Genomic DNA, 19046 nt, shown 5'->3' with positions numbered 1-19046 from the left:
TTTGCAAGGACAGAAAGTTTAAGTCACTACTTTATACAAATGCAGTCTAACTAGCACCATGGTTTAGGTTTTTTAACAGCTCATACAATCATAAGACTCTGGAAAAAAACCAGCAAAAAATACACAGGTAAAAACCAGCATAGGACTACCTTGCAACACCATTTTCAACATCATATAAATTTACTAAGACCAAAGATATAGAATTAAAATAGCTAGCTATCTATAAACATTTTTCATTAAATATTATCAAGTTAGTAGTATACGCATAATGTTTGAATGTCTAGAATGCAAAAAAAATCTGCCTGTGGAAAAATTTTCTAGCAGAAGGTCCTACATAACTGAAGAATGGTAGAATTTCTGGTAGAATACAAGTTTAAGAAAAAGAAGTTTTGAAACTACACAAGGAAAAGTGCTAGAAATTTACAACTTTAAAACAGTGACATAGTAACTTTATTCAGCAAGGACAGATCATGGTTTCCAATAAGTCTCACAAACACAAATTTATTCCTAATTATTTTGAGGCTATTAAAATAACTTTCATTCAATTATGTAGAATCAAGTTAATGTACCTGTAATTGGTATTTCTGGATTTTCAGGTAGTTTTCCTGGATCTGCTACTGAGGCTCTAAATAATGAAGCTATACAAAACAATGAGCAGAAGTAATAACCTAAAAAAATAAATAAGCATTTGTTAGACTTTTTCATACATGCAAAGTACACTGTATCAAAAAATACAGACGCTCCAGAATTGAGCTGGAAAACACTCAGCCTCCTCATTCAATTCCAGATATATTTTTGATATTAAGTACACAACATTAGGAACTCCCCAATAAATAGAGTGAAAAAAGTAGTAAACAGTTCTGATAGCACCAGCAGGTGCTACTTTGACCATACTACTGTTTTTCAGAAATTCCTCCATCATCTTACCACACAAACACCAATCATATCACACCTCAAAGCCCCCATATGGAAGGTATTCCCAACAGTGCATCTTCACCTTGAAGTTTCTTCCAGCCATAATTCAAGACTTTTCCCCAGGAAACCTATGAGCCAAACCTGTATGAGCTAACCCACACAGGGACATATGACAAAATTAACAAAATTTAGCTTGTTGCCAGTCATCACTACTATCGCACCAAATTCTGACAGGCACTCGCAGATGTGAACCTGAAATCCTGTCAACAAGTTCTAAGTACAGGACCTGAAAGCTACATTCAGCCTTTTCACCAGTTTCCACAAAAACAAGTTCTACAACAACACCCCCAAAATTAAGTCCTGCAGCTTCTCAGAACGCAAAAACATAAGACGCATCCACTACATTTACCCTTTATCTTACCTTTTGTGTTTACTTTCACCCTAATTTTTATTTTCTGATAGGATTTTTTTTTAATGTACATTAAGTAGAAGCATTATTTTAGTAGTAGAAAAAAGTTAAAATTACTTACACAAAACTGCCACAACTGAAATATTTCCCTCTTCATAATGAGGAAAAAGGATGACCTTTGGGATGAAGATTGTATTGTACAGCCAGACAAAGATAATTAGGCCCATGCAGCACCAACCCTGAGGGTCAACCACAAAGTGAATCCGTAGCCCCATTGAACATAAACAGATAATAAATTGTCACGCCCAAGACAATAATCCTAGAGATAAATAAAAAATATTTTTTTTAAAAAAGAGTAAATTAAGTAGTATAGTGCAACCTATACAGTTCATACATTCAAATTTGTACATTCAAGTAAGAAAGAAAAAAACTATCAACTGTTGATTTAAGGAATTACATAAAAACTTAAAAAACATTTCACATACATTTTTTGAGCACCATGCAAAACATTTTATGAATTCATTAATTAGATATATCTGGCCAAGAAGCAACATTTATCACCAAGATGCAAGTAAAACCACTACCTGGGTAAACTATTAAGTAATAGGTAAAACAGCAACTGTCAGTCAGGTGGCAGCAGCAAAGAAAACTCTTCCATCTAAGTAAAAAGGTTGTAAAGCAAGTAAGAAATATAGGGAATTATTTATGTTCCACAAAGATTCACCCCACCTATCTATTGCAGTCTCCCCTGTATTTCATGGTTGTTTTCTTAAAGATTTTATGCTAAAATAGTCAAAAGTATCACTAAGAATTCAGGGTTTCCTCGCTTAAAAAACGTCCTTCGTGACATTAACAGCAAACCAAAGGAGAAAGGAGTAATTACCCTGACATCTTTCACACAGATTATTAAAAATATCACACAATAGAACATTTTCTATTAATCACATTTAAAACATCAAGGTTTCCATCTTTACACTTTAGTGGGCTGATTTCCTTTTGGTTTTAGACTGCAGAAACCTCACCAAGTCCTACAATGTGAACTTCTGAACTTCATAAACCAATCTCAATAACACAGCACCTAACCACCAATAAGTCCTAACCACTATCCAGCACAACTATGACGGAAGGGATTATTACTGTTATTTTTTTGTCAGACTACTTTCATATACATATTTTATTACTGCAATGCACATATAATCCCAATCTACTCTCTTACCCGTTAGTTTGCCCAGTTTCTGGGCTTCAGAAATCTTGTTCCATTTCTGATGGTTTCTTTCCATTCCTTTCAGCTCCTACTTGTTCCACTAAAATTTTGTTTATCAAACATCTCTGTTTCCAAGGGTTTTGCTTACTTGTTTCACGTTTGACTGTCCTCAAATGCATTCAAAATTTACTTAATATTATTCACAAAAATCATTGTCTTCCTTTCTTCTTCTTTTAGATGTCTAATCAAAATCAGGCTCAAACAAGCTGCCATTTTCCCACACTTCTCCTTTGTGTTATTTACAATCACCCTTTGCTTGTTATTTTCTAATGTAACAGTGTTCCCATTCAAGTATCATACAGATCCCCACCAAGTTCTTGCAGCCACAGAAACCCCCACCACAAGAGGAGAAGCAAGCAGAGTCTCAGCTTGTCAAGCCAGACATGTCAAGCCTCTGAGCTCCAGCACCAGGAGGACAGCTCCTGTTCTGCCTGCAGCTCTGATCTACAGAGCAGGTTCTGAGCCCTGGCAGCACACATGGACAGCAAGCTCTCTCCAAGAAATCCTCTGAGCCATCTGTGCCTGAGTCCTGCAGCAGCACCCATACTGGGTATGAGGAACAGCACGGGATAAGGAATAGCAATGGGTCCCTGCTTCTGGGACAAAGACACTCCTGCTGGCCCAACGTGTCACCTGGCAAAGTATGCTGCTTGCCAGGGGCACGGGTCCTGGATACCACAGACTGACTGCTACTGAGGCTGGTAGCAGTCTGGCCCTCAGTCTATTACCCTTAGCTGCTCTTCCATTCAGGCACCATGGACACAGCCAGGGGAGACCAGGAGTTTACCAAGCATGACTACACAGTTAACAGGATGTTGGCCAAAGTCTAGTGGACAAGTGGTATCTCATTCATGCTGCTGATGAAGGGGAAGAACTTTAGGAGAAGCAGACAGATCCTGCAAATGAGCAAGTGGTTGTGCAGCATTTACATCCATAGAACCTCCTATAAGGCTCAAACACTGAGGGTGAAGGGGAACAAGACCCACCTGAAATTACATGAGTGAGAGCATCTTTGCCAAAAGGCTGGTTAATCAGCTTGGCGAACGCTTAAACAAAGAATGATGATAGAGGAAGTTGGTGGTCACATTTCACAAGCAAAGGATGCAGGATGATGGGGAAAACAGAGATCTTATAACCAACCAAACCAAGGCGAAGTGGGACTGCACCAAGTGTGCGTGCATAACTGACACAGGAACACCACTTAGGTGCACTAGGATAGAGTTGGGAAAACCAAGGTCCTCCTAGAGCTGAATCTGGTGAGAGATATGAAATTCCAAGAGAGATTTGTACAGGTTCATGAGCAGCATAACGAAGGCTAGAGAGGAAACGCCAGCCTGCTGCCAAAAGTATCAAAATCATACAAAACTGTCAAAGCACCTTGTTTATTTTGCTCTTTCATGGTTAAGACCTGCCTTCTGGAATTCCAGGTCCCTGAGACCCATGGGAAAGTGTAGAAAACAAAACACTTACTCTGAGTGAGGGAGGATCAGATTAACAAATTTGTAAGTGAACTGGACCTGTCACTTCCGTGTGACCTGCTGAGGTGCCAATGTGAGCGCTGAGAGAGCTGGTTTTGTCATTGTGAAATCATTCTCAACTAAGTTTGGAAGTTTTATGCTGATGGGTAACATTACAGAAGACTCAAGAAAACAAGTGTCAATGAAAATCCTGTTTTCAAGGACAAGAAGGAGGAACCAGGCAACTAAAGGCCTACTAGCCTCACTCTGGTCGCTGGGAAGGTGAAGGAAACAATCCTGGAAACTACTTTCAAACACATGAAGGACAAGAAGGGGACAGGGAGTAACCACCATGAATTTACAAAGGGAAAATCATGCAGACTAACAGAAATATAGATGCCAAAAAATCAAATGCAGCTAGAAACACTGCTGACCACTGAGGAATCCATCTGTTTTCCATCTTACTAGAGCAGCAGAGATTCCATGACTTCACAGCACTTCCTCAGAATAACAGCACAACAAACAAAACAGAGATATAATTAATGAAATACTTGCTCTTGAGTGACCTACTTGTACCATGTGTGAGCAATAAGCAGTGAGAGGGATTCAGGAGAAAACAGTAAGAATGCCTATCAAGAAAATACATCCCAAATTTTTATCTCTAAGTAACTTACTTTTGCCTGCATGACCATATTCACTTTTATAATTAGAAAACCAAAACAAACCTCCGCCATGCTCAATACCATACCTTGGATGGCAAAATCCAGAATTAAGCAAGAACTACACAAATGTGGACATCACTCTCAAGACAGGGTGATTTTTCATCTGTCTTCTCTATCTCCTGAAAGTGTGATATGCAAACAACCATTATCATTTGTTTGAAAGGCAGCATGTAACAGGTTACTTTCTATTTTGGTTTTCAAACCCCACCTTACTGAGTAGAGCTGTCTCCAAACAAACACGTTAATTCTAAATAGAATTTCTCAAATCTCAGTTCTAGGCCATTTCAAAAGTCTAATATTTTTTTAAAAGAGAAATGTCTGTGTAAAACAGCAGTACTGCCAATCTGTTTCAGTTAAACACATTTGTTTCCTGTTTCCTATAATCATAAATTAAGTTTTATCTCTTTCATTATACTTCAGCAGCAATAGCAAATAAATGATGTCAATATATTGACTTACTCTGGCAAAGTGATTTTTCCCCCTCTTTCCCTTGGTTTATGTACCATGCATAAATATATAACGTGTGAGGAATAAAGAAAAAGTAAGAGCTTCAAAATCTCATAACGAGGAAGGAAGTACTAGATTAAAATTTAAATCACAAACAAAGTGAATGTATTACTCTTTCAAATACAGTGCCAAAAGAAACATATGACTGATCTCATATAATTTTGTTCTTCAAAACTCATAATTTCTGATCAGAAAAACTACAATATGCAAAGAAAAAACTCTATGAGAAGGTTAACAACAAATAAATGGAGAAAAACAATTAAGTGATTTATATCTGCATACATTCAGGATTCACACAAGCAATGAAATTCTCCAAGCAAAGTAATTTTCCAATTAAATAGTTTAGGAGAAAATACAGAGCACTAATGTTAGAGCTTTTGTGGTTTTCTTCCCTTGTGCCCTAACTTATAGCTATTTCTTCTAAATAAATAACTCAAATACAAATAATTTGAAAGCCAACAGGAGCTGTGCCTATGAAAAGCTTCAGCTGCACTAAAACATGACTGAGTCTTCCCTACATTATGGGGAATTTTCTTGCCTTTCCAAAAAAAATACCTTTATTACAGGATGCGTGGGCAGCATTTTTCCCTAACCCTTTTCTTTCTGCGCAGTTCCATCAATGATATCATAAACTCAGTATTTTATTCACTACAATCACCTGCAATATGACTCTTCATGTGACATCCACAGAATACTAAGACCACAGAATGAGTAAGGAAGGTGAAAAGTCAAGAAAGTTTTGTGCTAACCAGAAATGTTAAGGTAAAATATAAATTGCTTTAATAGACTCATTTGAATGCAACCTTAGAAAAATAAAAAGTATATCATTTTGCATCAAGAATGTCCCAAAACATTTTTAGAAACTGTATTTCATAAATACACCCAACAAGAGCAGTACTCAATTTCTCAGCCTAAGAAGCACAACAGTCAGCTCTGGGGACATCCTGTTTCTCGTGCATTCATGGGTGTTGCACTGATACACAACTAGAAACTGTGCCTCACTGTAGCCCTGCTTCTTAAGAAAAGTATGACTTCTGAAATTTGACTTGCAGAAGTCAAGGACTTCTTTTAAGGGCTTTTTTCACAAGTCTTAAACAAGTACAGAACAACACAGATCAGTAACATTGTATTGCTTGCCATGAAAGACAATTTTAAGACTCCACACAAACTGAACAATACTATGCACCATAATACATATTTTGAGAGTGGAAGAAACACCACTTTCTAAAAAGGCTGTATCCTAAGCAAGTCAGAAAAAAGAACAGAGAGTAGAAACACAAGAGAGCCCACTTCTCATAATATTTGTGATAACTAGGGCAAGACAACAACAATCAACAGACCTCCCTAATTTCTGGATCTCGCTGCATTTTCACACCAGTGACCTTCCTGAAATCTAAATAATTACTGCCAAAGATTAGTGACACTAAAACAAAAAATACACTTTAATGGGAATAAACAAGGTGGACTTGAACCAACCAACTGAATTTATTTTACAAACTAGATTTTAAGGATGTCACGTGTCAGAATAGAACTGCCATTAAGCTTCTTGCAACACTTACGTTTAACAAAACAGAATAGGCATCTGAATGGCCAGGTAACATAAACAACAGCATATTTGTGCTATGACAAACCCCCACACACCTGGCATTTCTCGTGTTTATAGAATGGATGGTTGCAGCAGAGACCTTGGCACAAAGCAGTTGCTAGGTGGCTGTTGACAGGTTTGTTGAGGTAGGCAAGACATTCCCACCCAGTTACTTTTCATTGACAAGATCTAGCAAAGCATACCTGTAAACAACTACTTCATCTATAAAAATTGTCACTTGGGCTTGGACAGGGATGTGGCTTGACATTCACATACGCACACCTAACCCTCTTTATCACAAGCCCATCAAATCTATCTTCACCCACTGCTGACCAAACAGCCACTTGTAGACAGATAATGCACATTACTATAAGACCATTACTGTTTGGACCATCAGTCTGAGGCGAAGACCTGCTGTATCATCTCACTTAACTGCGAGAGCCGGGAAATGAAAGTGCGAAACCCAGGGACGCCAAGGCCATTGCATTTCCTTGTGCGGCGCCGCTGAACACACAGTAAATCAAACCTCGTGCCTCTCCTACTACCACCTCAGTATCACCGAACACCCTCCTCCTGCTTTACAGGGCAACCAGCACCCTGGACCTGCATAAAAGCGACAGCACCATTTCCTCACTTCACAGCTGGGGAGATACCCGGCAGTTCTGCTCAGGGCTTCCCTACCCAACTCCCTGCACAGACCACAGCAACGCCGGAGGGGAGGCGCAGCGATGGAGGAAGCCCCGCAGGAGCATGCCCGCCGCGGCGGGGCCGTGCCCGAGGGGGTGCCGGTGCCGCCGCCCCCGCCCCTCCCTCCCGCCCGCCCGGCCCGGCCCGCCCCGCCCCGCCCGCGGCGCCGCTCCCGGGCCAGCGGGGGTCGCGCGCGCCGCCCCCCGCCCGGGCACGCGGCGGAACCAACCGTGGGCTTCCGCCGCTCCAGCCGCGCGTGCGCGCTCCGAGCGCCCCGGCGGGCGGGACCGCGCCCCTCAGGGAGGGAGCGGCGCCGGCAGAGCCGCCCTTCGAACCCGCCCGAGCCGAACCGGCTGCCCCCCTCACGGCGCGGGGCGTGGGCGTCTGGTCTCCTGTGCGAGGGGCGGGCGCACGGCCGGCACGTAGGGGTCTGTGTGCTGAGTGTGTGCAGCGCCGGAGGAGCCGCTCGGGAGGGGTGGTCTGCCCTGCCCAGTGGGAAACCCGACCAGCCGCATTTCCCCAGGGCTGGAGCTCGCTGTCACTTGCTCGTTCCCGAGCAAAGACTTCAGTCAGCAGGAGCCTTTTCCGTTTTTCATTTTTGCAGCGTCCCTTTGCAATCCCTGTGAAGAATGAGCCCTGCAGACAAGGTCTCTTCCTGTCTCCAGGCTGCTCCTGGGAGAATCTGGCAGCTGCCCCAGCTAGGCCTCATAGCTTGAAGCTAATAGTATAAAATAACACTAGCTTCATTAAGAGAGACTTGCATTACCTTGTATAGCACATAATCATGGTTTCACGGGCTAAGTGAAAGGCCCCATCCCACTGCAAGGAGGAGGACACCCCCACCTTGCAGATAAGGACCTCTTATATTCTGTCTTGTCTCTCAGAATCATAAAGCCACCCATGAAGAAGAAAAATGCCTCTGGACTATGAAGATAACATCAGAATCCCAGTAGTTTCAACACCTCTAGCAAAACCCTGCTGGCATTGGTGGTTGTAGCAAGACCAACTCCTGGGACACCTAAATCAAGAAAGAGTCGGCTGGATGGTGACACCGCAGATTTATTGCTGTTTTCCAGAATAGCGGCATGAATGTGGGTTATGTGGTGCGTGGTCAAATCATGTTGTGTATAAATGCATGAAAGTGATAAGAACCATTTGTAAAACACAACCATTTGTTAAACACAACTTCTTCATGCTCATGAAGGAAGAACTACTCTTGTAACTCTGTGCTTTGCATCCTTGCCTCTCCCCTCAATCAGCTCAGACCAGTTGGAACATTTTATGACATTCAGGTCGCCTGCTGTGCTGTGCCCCTTGCTCACATAGAACCCTTACCTGTCCGCAGAAGCCAGTCAACATTTTAAAAAGATAATTCAGACCTGCAAGGGATTACCTTTGGGTAAGAGCCACCGACAGCTTGTAACATACAAAATTTTCAGTGTTCCCAGCTGGGAATCATGCCTCGAGCACCCATTGCTGATGAACATATATGATCTTTTTGGCTATCTAAAGGTACCCCATCTGTCTGAATGGCATAGTTCCCACTGTAAATTGATGGGCTCTTACCCTGGAGCAGTTTTCCTTCACAATGATGGATGAAATAGATGAAGAGTAATGTTGTGAAGACTACCAATGCTGAAAACTCACCTTTATTACTGATCAGATTCTTCCTAAAACTTAATCATAACACGATTATTCCGGGGGAAAAAAAAATAAAACCCAACAAAAACAAGACAAATAAAAATTAAAAAAATATTACACAGGGCAATTGTTAACATTTCAATCTAAAATTACTCTATTTGTAGCAGAAACTGGAGGTTGTCTGGAAGAAGGAAGAAGTATGTTCCAGGTTCAGAGAAGATCAGGTCAGAAAAAATCAAATCTTTCAGAACAATCTGTATATGTCAGTAGGAGCAGGTAACACTGAAAATAATAGACTTATTAATTGGACTGTTAATATGTCTGTTATAAAGGGGAAAAGAAAAACTGAAGTTGTTCTTTTATAAATATTTTAAAATAACCAAAAACAGCCTCTGGCTCTATTCCATGACAAATTTCATATATATATATATATTTATGTCTATATATAAAAGACCTAATAAGCTGTGAAAATTTTTCACTGAAGAATTCATTTCAATGGGGAAAAAAACCCGAAACAAAACAATCAAGAAATTTAAAGAAAACCATATTCTTGGGAAGTAAAATGGAAATATAAGAAAAGAATAATAGTGTGATTTCATATGGAATGAAAAAGAATCAGTCAGTAATATTGTCTTCCATTTGAATACCAAGCATTTGCATTTCTGCTGTGGTACACTGATAATGACCAGTCTTTAGACCTGTAGTCCTGCCAGGCAGGTTATATTTTTTTCTATTCTGGAATGGGATGTAAACCTAGGGTATGGAACAAGGGCAGTGGTCTTTTCTTTTAGTCATAGCACAGCATTCCCCTTTTGTTAATTTTTTTTTTTTTTTTGAGAAAGCACTTTGCAGGAGGAAAAGCAGGCAGTTGTGTGCTGGACTTCCCAACTGAAAAGTCTTGACCTGGAGATATTATCTGACTCTTTTGCCAGGTTATCAAATCTAGATAGATAGATAATGAGTCTTTGTGATTAACTACATTCTGTGTGAGAAAACATACCTATGGGAGTCCTAGCTTTGCATAATATGGATTTAAATAAAATCCAATATAGATGCATTACAGAAAGATCATTAGAAGTCTGCAAAATTATTCACCTTCTTCAATGCTGAATATTGCACAATGGCACAGAATTCCTCTTGGATTTTCTGATGTCTGTGTTGTGTTGTTGTTGCTGTTTATAAATTACCACAGGAGCCACCAGCTGTCGTCCTATAAATTTTATTGGCACTCTGTAAATATTAAATCAGCCTGCTAAAATCAAGCCATGTGCAGTAACAGCTGAGGCTCTGTTATGGGGAACACATGCAAGAAAGAAGTGTGCACTGTGACTCCCACGATTCTTACAGATTACAAGCCCCTTGCCTTCTTGAGGCTGTTATCCAGGATTCATTTTTAGCCCAACTGTGCCCCTTGACCACATGCAGGAAGGACATTTTTTGTGCACAGATACATACTGAGCTGAGAAGTCAGCCTTCTCAGCAGTCCTCAGTTTCCTGGGTGCTTCAAAAATTTGTTGCTGCCACATTTCTGCAGCAGCACTGCACTGCTCACTTGTAAACCTTGGTAACATACACAGAACACAGTTGTAAACTCTAAAACGGGAGCAGAATTCTTGAAGTCATGAAGATCTACATCATGTAGAAAAAAGTCTGTGTCAGAGAAACAGCATGCTGAAACAAAACCTGTTGTGGCCCACATATCACTATGTGACATATTGAGGATGAGGCTGTTGATGTTAAAGGAAAATGTGTCTCAGGCTCCATTTTCTCTTTTACTTAATAGCCAGAAAAATCAAAGACAAGGTATATTTTCTAATCTGCCTGCCTCAATTGTAGACATGGTGAAATCTCCTGATCCTGCAGCCCAGATAGATTAAGGGAGCGCTAAGGTAGCCAGGCACTCTGATTTAGGGGGTTAATTTTCATCTTTGGTGGTGTAGGAGTTCTGCTCAGATAGTGTCCATCTGCAGATGTCCTAGTATTAGTTCTTCTCATGACTCTCTTCCTCCAAGAGTTGCTGTCTAAGACCAGGCAGGGCAACAGACTGCTTGAATGTTCCACATCTCCTCAGTGAGGTGAGTTTGAAAAAGCTTCAGCAGATACTGGCTTGTTCAGAAGGCAGCTTAGGTACATGCCAGCTCAGTTTGAACACTCTGACTGTGGGCTGCAGCCACCAGCAGAATGTCAGATTAAATGACTGGTAAAAGCAGTAGTTAAACAAGGAAAAATGAAAATGCCTCAGAAAAACCCTTAGAGAAGCATTGGGCTTGTCCTTTTTTATTTCTTATTGCTGTAATTATCATAATTATTTTATAATTGTTATTATTACTGTTATTGTCATTGCCATTATCATTGTTAAATCAGTAGTAGTAGTAGTAGTAGTATTTAGCTTCTGGTTAAATTTTAATTTTCAAGTGAAAATACAGTTTGCTGATGCCATGGAGCCTGAGGTGCTCTAAACAGGACAATTTTGTTCTCAATAAGGATAGTTAACCTTTTTTCAATATTCTTGCATTGGGGCCAGCTACAGAGTCTTTTCATCCCCATTCTTTCTCACTTGAGCAGAAGGATTGTGCACAGCTGTCAGGGAATGATTTCAGGTGAGCTGAAGTTGGTGGTTACATACCAGATATTCAAGGAGTTAGGTTTAGGACAACCGAAAATGCAAAATATTTATAATTCATTACCAGTGTTTCCTGTTTCTACTGGTAAAGTGTCTGGTGGAGGACCCGAAGTAGCCCCAGTTCCCCACCTCTTAGAAATGCACCATCTGGCACAGCAGATACTTCTGAGTACATTGTGCAGGATCTGCTGCTCCAGATGGATCCCTGCAAATCTATGAGATGGGATTCATTTGAAAATCCTCACAGAGGTAGCTGATGTCATTGCAAAGCCTCTCTCAATGATTTTTGAGTGGTCTTGGGAATCCAGAGCAGTCCCAACTGACTGGAAGCTGGAGAACATTGTCTGGTTTTTAAGAAGGGCAAGACAAAGAACTTACCTTGCAGAAGACAGAAACCTCAGGGTCCTGTCCCTCTCACTTCAGTGCCTGGTAAAGTTATGGTGATTTTTCTGAGGGGGATTGAAATACTCCTGAAAGACAACACAGTCATTGGTCATAGCCAGCATGGCTTCATGAGGAGACATTCCTGCTTATCAAACCTGATTTCTTTTTATGACAAGGTAACACACACAGGTGACCAAGGGGACACAGTTGATGTAATCTTTTTTGGCTTCAGCAAAGCCGTTGATGCTGTCTCTCACAGGATCCTTCTGGACAAAATATCCAGCACACAGCTGGATAAACACTTCATGGGATGGGTGAGCCCCTGACTCACAGGCACAAGGGATTACAGTGAATGGGGTGACATCAGGCTGGGGACCTGTCACTGGTGGGGTTCCACAGGGCTGCATCCTCAGCCCAGTGCTCTTCAGCATCTTCATAAATTACTGGGATGCAAGACTGGAAGGGATGCTAAGCAAGTTCCCAGGTGATACAAAACCAAGAGGAGTTGATGCCCTTGAAGGCAGGGAGGCCCTGCAGAGAGGCCTTGACAAATCAGGGGTCTGGGCAATCACCAACCGTATGAAGTTCAACAAGAGAAAGCAGTACCATGGAAAGGGGGCCTGGGGGTCCTGGTCAATGAAAAGCTGAACCTGAGTCAGCAGTGCCCTGGCAGCCAGGAGGGCCAACCCTGTCCTGGGGAGCACCAGGGACAGCATGGCCAGCCAGGCAAGGGAGGGGATTGTCCTGCTCTGCTCTGAGCTGGGACAGCCTCACCTCCCGTGCTGAGGGCTGGTTTGCTCGGCTGAATATGAGAAAAATACTAAGTTATTAGAGAGCATCCAAAAGAAGCCTGTGAAAATAGTGAAGGGTCTTGGAGGGAAGGAGCCATTATGAGAAACAGCTGAGGTCACTTGTCTGTTCAGCCTGACTGAGGAGACTGACGGAGACCTCATTTTGGAAGACAACTTCCTTGTGAAGGAAGGGAGAGGGGTAGACATTCATCTCTGTGGTAACCATTGACAGGATCCAAGGGAATGGCCTGAAGCTGTGTGAGAAGAGGTTGAAGTTGGATATTAGGAAAAGTTTCTTCCCCCAGAGGGTGGATGGGCACTTGGACAGCTCCCCAGGGAAGTAGTCACAGCAGCAGTCTGACAGTTCCAGAAGTGTTTGGACAACACTCTCAGGCACATGGTGTGACTCTTGGGGATATCCTGTGCAGGCTCAGGAGTTGGACTCAATGATCCTTGGGTGTCCCTTCCCATATTATGCTCAGCATATTATGATTCCAGACATGATTATGCAGCTGGCAGAGAGCTTCTGCCTGAGTAAGGAGTCTTGTTTTGCTCTTGCAGCAAGGTGCAAGTAAGTAAATTTAGGAGAAAGCACTGCAAGCAATTTCACCACCTGCCAGTAAAAGCTAGTCAGCTGAGAGCCATGAGGTTAGTTGTGAATGTTTCATAGGCGGTGAAAAAAGTACCAAGCACAGTGTGAAGTGCAGCTTCAGAGACTTTTCCCTAGAATATATGGTTGTGCAGAATTCAATAAAAGTTGATGTAAACCTGGTATTTGATGTATTTACAGGCATTAAAGCTGGTTGTGTTAAATTGACACTTAAAGAAATAGCATGGATTGAAGATTTCTTTTGCTAAAGGAGTAGGAAAAAAACAGCACTTCACTTACTTTCTACACAAAGCACACCCATTTGAAAAAGGGACAGTGGGACAAATAAAAGAGCAGAAGTGTAGAAACTGTGCTTGGAACTGATTAGAATTTTCAGAGAGCTCTGCAACTATGGTCTTGTTCTGTAAGTAGGTTTGCACAAGTGCTCTAAAATAGATCACCTTAGCAGCACTTATCAGCATAGCTGCATTGGAAAAGCTTTCATTACAGAACGCATGCAAGCTCTGAGCAGACACAACTAGGGTCTGTTGCTATTATGTTACTACTGAAAGCATCCATATAGTGATAGGGATCACACCCCTCACCTTTCTAATCCACAGTGTTCTGCTTGTAGAGGTAATCATTATGCCCAGAGAGCAAAATCTCTTTAGGCCCTCGATAAAATATATTCCTAATTTGGATTTTTTAAACGCTGAGAAATCTGATCCAATTAACACATTGATTGATTTTGCAAAATACTGTGCTAATTACGTGCAACCAGTCATTGCTGAGTTAATTAAACGTGCATCCAAAAAACCTACAGCTCTAATCTAATTAGCAATTACTACAGCTGTCATTACCTCTTTTCACCTACTTTTAAGCTGTGCAAATTCACACTAAGAATCTCATCCTGCAAACTCCTTACATGAATAGCTTTCTTTGACTGCTGTAATGCTTCAGCACAGAGAAGAAGCTTTAAAAATTGGGCTGAATACTTTGCAGTCCACAATACAGCTTCTATTCAGACATCATCATGATAAACTTATACTATATCCATCAGTTTTGTCAAAATTACAAGATTGGAAGATTTTTCTTTTTAATTGACGTGATTTTACTGGGAGTGTTTGTAGATCCTACCTTCAAGTGGTTCCTGCAAATCTAAATGCATACTTGCATTTCAGAAAACAAAAAAAAAAAAGTGGATGAACATTCTTATATATTCAGACAGCTTTAAAACATGTGTCAAAAATTCTGAGTAAAACATCTCAGAACACAAGTTTTTTTTCAGATTAAAGAAAATCATCAATAAAGAGAAAAGGTTTGTGAACTGTAATGCTGTGGGTTTCTTCCTTAGGCTTGATTAAAAATGTACACCAATTTTCACACACAATTCAGGGATTATAAAACCTTGATATCTAGTTACTTGGAATGGCATCATATATAGAATATAAACAGCCATATATAGTTTTCACATCAGTCCTTCATATAAAAGAGTATAGAGAAGACTTGCTTGAGTTTTAGTACACAATTTTTATTATTTAAAAACAGGTTTATATGTAATAAAATGTAGCTGTATAGTAATCTTTAGTTCATTCACTGCAAGTGACCTGCAAAAGGAAACAGCTTCACATCCAGTATCAGAATATAATTCAGATGAAATTTTTAGTAAATATTCAACTTGGGCCTTGGACTTCAAAGCCATGCTGCACATGTTTTCTGAAAGAACATTAAGTTATTTCTAATTCCATTGCAGTTCAAATACAAGGAATCATTTACCCCAGCCCTTGGGTCACAGAATTTGACCTTGAATAAGCTATTTCCAATTTCCAATACCCTAAAAAAGAGCTTGGACAGTTTAACAACTGCAGCCCAGATCTGAGAGCAGATTTCCAGAGGACTGAAAAAACTGGCATAGAAATATGCTGAATTCTTCTGCTGGAAGCTGATCTCTGTCTGGTGCGCCAGGTCTGCAAGAGAAATCCAGGGTGAAGCAGCTGGAGAGAGCAAGAAAGCCAGTAGTTCAGCTAATAATCACTATTGCTGTGTTGCCTAGCAGTAGACTCCAGTGCTTCCTAGCAGGGCTCTCTCAGCTCTTCCTGTAAAGTTGTTAAGGTATTGCTATAATGATAAAGCCCTCCTCAGATTTTCAGTCACACAAATGCCTTTTCTGCTGTAGTCTAAGAGTTGAGAACATTATTTAAATTTTATCTTAGATTCAGTGACAATGTAAAAATTCATCAGACTGGAAAATGTGCATTGTCTTTCCACAGTGAATTTAAATAATAACAACACTGTATTTATCTGTGATGTTTTCTGTAGGAGTATGGCTTTTTTCTCTCTTTCTGCGGTTGAACACTTTAAGTAAAAATAAAGGTACAGAGTGAATGCAGGCATGTGGAAAAGAGAGCAAGTGGTTTCTATGGCAAAATACCCCTTGCCATTATCTATTGGTGTAAATTGTGTGGTATATTAGTTCAATGAGAACTGAACTCCAACTGAGCTCAATCAGCATGACATTAAATAGTTGCAGCTTTCTATGTACCTCATGTCCATTTATGTTTTACACTCTCCAGCCATTATCTTGCTGCAAAAGTAGACCCGTTTTTGTAGGGAATAGACTAAAATCTCATCTTTGTTGCCAATAGAGCTATATTGGCACTCCTCACAAGGAAAGGCAAAGAAAACAAGTCAACATTCAGGTTTTGCACAGATAAATCATGTTAATTCAGTCTTTGTTGACTAGCATCCAACAAACAATGATAGGAAGGGTGGAAAAGTTTTAGTTTTCCCTTGTCAAAGACCTTTACATATAAGCCCAGTAATTTCACCTCATTTTCCTTAACAGCTGCAAGGAAACATTTGTTACACTTTAGGTGAAGGTATTGTTGAAACAGAAATCATGTAGAAAGTCTACATTTTTAATGTTTATTTGTACTGGAGTGATGTCAACTTGTTTTTCATTGGCAAATTCTTATGATCAAGTTCAGAGGTTCTTTGCGCAAGTTAATTGTGCTCATGTATATTTTCATAAAAGTCTGACAGTAGAGTCCCAATCACAGGGTCTTTAATCTTCCGACTTTCACATTTACACTCTTCTACAATCATGATTTCTTTCACCACTGGAACAGAATCAGTGCAGTTGAGATCCAGGCGCTTCATGGAGAACTTGCTGGGCAAGCAACGTGAACAGAAGGTATAAAGATGATCTTCTGAACCAGGAACATGAAACGAACTACATTTTCCAAAACACAGATTATTCTGCACTGTTACCTTCTCACAGTTGTTATGAGTAACACCCTGAAACAGAAAGCAGTTTAATGTTAAAAAAAAAAAAAAAAAAAAAAAAAAGGGACAAAAACCCCAAAAAAGCTACTGCACTTTTTCCTTCTCAGAACAAATAGTACAGGTTTCTAGGCAACATCTGTATGTATGTATGTCTGTGTGAAATAAATTTAGTTTTGGATGTGAAAAGACGTAGTCCTTGACAGAAAGGACAGAGAATTGGTTACATGGTTACAGAAACACTGAGAATTGATGGTGATTTACAAGGAATACAGCACTTTTACCTATACTGTTTGCTTGTCTTAATGTTACAATGTGACAGAATGGCTTCATCTATGCATGGGACAATTTACCAGTTCTCTGAAATTCTTAGCATAGAGTTAGACATAAGCATTGGTTTTCTAATTAATACAGAAGAAAACAATCCTTGCTTAGGTGTAAGAGAACAACCAGCTTTTCCTGTAAATACTTGTTCTGAGAGTTTCTATATGCACACGCGCACACACACACACACACACACACGTATAGCTATACATATATGTATATATTAAAAGAGAGAGAGGTCATAATTCAGATGTACAAACAGTTGAGATATATATTTATTGAATGGATAATTACTCGTCAGTTTCCTCCCTTCTTAGACCATGTTGAATATCTGTGCATAAAAATAATAAATAACTCTATAAAAATTGAGTCTGCGGCTTTCCAGTGCTGCAGTTCAACAGTTTGCCTCATCAGACTAAACTTTTTCATCAGAGTCTTTCAGCCACTTTTGATCAAGTGTTCTGAAGGCCTTAAATTACTTAAATAACCCATGTCCCTTTAGTTGCTGATTACAAGAGACGGGGGAAAGGCATATTTGTTGATCTTGGATACTTGTTCTTACCTGGGCAAAAGGCAGGGTTCTGCAGTTTTCTTGGTGCATTTCATTGGTCTTGATTGGCAGGACAACCTCTTCAGATGCTGAATTTTTCTTTAACATGAAATGGTCCCAGAATTTCTTGGCATCTTTTCTGTAGGGAACTTCAGATTCTTTCTTGCTGGAATAATGGGATGGAGAGAGGTTTTCCACAGGAGAGGTCTCTCTGGATGCAGCCCAGGTTCTTGGGTTTTGGTCTGCATGGAGTCCTGCACTGGGAAGTATGAATCTGGACATTTTTTTCTCTTCTTTCTTCTCACTTCCAGATGCTGTCTGTGGAATTGATACAAAAAAGCTTGGTACTTTCAGGGTCTCTTCAACTCCTACTGGGTTCTCACTTGTCCGCTCAGGAGAACTTTGACTTTCAAACAGATTTTTGTTCAGGTAGAGAAAGTGCTGAAATGGCGCTCTGCTTTTCCTTTGCTGTGAATTTCTCTGTAGCTCTGTGGCTCCAAGACATGAGAGCACTAACATCTGAAGCAGAAGCAGTGACATGATCCTGGGAAGGGCAACCTTGTAGAGCTGCTGCTTTTGCAATGAATGTAGTATGCTAGCTTTATACAAGAGGTTATGGCAGAGGAGAGGAGGGCTCAGGAGAGACCCTGGTGGGGCTAATTGCATTCATTTACTGTAGATTACAATTATGATAGTGAAGTTTGTGCTAATGAAACTCTGCTTTCAATCTGAGTTATGTGTATTAGAAGCTCCTATCTTAAATCTAGTAACCCAGGATGTTGTGGAGGACAGGAGTCAACAGGGGGAAATGTTTGGATAAGGTGTCTAGTTTAGGCTGAGGAATTAAGTAAACATTTGAGGTTGTGTATTAGAATGTTCAGTGTGGTCTCCATTGTTTATTTTGACTTTCTATTCCATACAGCCAGAGACTGTTAAAACAGGGAGTGTTATTTCATTACGATAGGAAAAGGCAAAACAGTTGCTGAAGCAGTAAGCTCAATCTGGAGACTGTGTTTTCAAAAGTTAAGTCTAACTTTGGACTTTCAGGTTTAGGATATGACCCAAGGTCTGCATGACTAACAGACTGCTGCTCAGACAGTCAGAGGAATCTGTCAGGAAGCACTAGTCCTCACTTCATCTTCCTCACAGCAGGTTTGCAGCTGCTGGAGTACAGACATGTCACTAGCACAGAGCAAAAGATCTTAAGGTGAAGAAACTCTGCTTCCTGCATTTTCAAAGATTCTCTTACATCCTGTTCAGGCACCAAAGCCACTCCAGACATCCTGTCAAGTGATAATGATAAATGAATATTTAAA

The 19046-nt window shown here is 40.5% G+C and overlaps 2 protein-coding genes across 3 annotated transcripts in view; both read right to left on the bottom strand.

The window, feature by feature from the left end:
• ZDHHC21 (zinc finger DHHC-type palmitoyltransferase 21) overlaps positions 1–7790 on the bottom strand; it is a 33810-nt gene extending 26020 nt beyond the window's left edge. The window contains exons 1-4 of one of the 2 annotated variants that reach the window (XM_058044492.1): positions 7776–7790; positions 4794–4886; positions 1446–1643; positions 570–668 (exon numbers count right to left, since the gene is read on the bottom strand). In XM_058044492.1, coding sequence (XP_057900475.1) covers positions 570–668; positions 1446–1599 — 253 coding nt within the window. In that variant the 5' untranslated portion in view covers positions 1600–1643; positions 4794–4886; positions 7776–7790. Of the gene's footprint in view, positions 1–569; positions 669–1445; positions 1644–4793; positions 4887–6915; positions 6975–7775 lie in introns of those variants that run through there. The other variant, XM_058044493.1, reaches the window with a different exon arrangement.
• Positions 7791–16577: 8787 nt separating this feature from the next.
• On the bottom strand, positions 16578–18270 carry CER1 (cerberus 1, DAN family BMP antagonist). Its single transcript, XM_058044448.1, has 2 exons — positions 17743–18270; positions 16578–16871 (listed from the first exon to the last, which is right to left on the bottom strand). Exons 1-2 carry the CDS (start codon positions 18268–18270, stop codon positions 16578–16580), a joined length of 822 nt encoding a protein of 273 aa, XP_057900431.1.
• Positions 18271–19046: the final 776 nt, after the last annotated feature.

Source organism: Melospiza georgiana, chromosome Z (genome assembly GCF_028018845.1).
Source record: "Melospiza georgiana isolate bMelGeo1 chromosome Z, bMelGeo1.pri, whole genome shotgun sequence".
Taxonomy (NCBI): domain Eukaryota; kingdom Metazoa; phylum Chordata; class Aves; order Passeriformes; family Passerellidae; genus Melospiza; species Melospiza georgiana.
This window is presented reverse-complemented; position numbering and strand designations above follow the sequence as displayed.

Excerpts from the sequence above, each read along its gene's own strand:
- CER1 (XM_058044448.1), bottom strand. The coding sequence starts at position 18,270 with ATGTCACTGCTTCTGCTTCAGATGTTAGTGCTCTCATGTCTTGGAGCC. Across the intron at positions 16,872-17,742 it reads GAACCCTGCCTTTTGCCCAG|GGTGTTACTCATAACAACTG; the intron begins GTAAGAACAAGT and ends TTTCTGTTTCAG.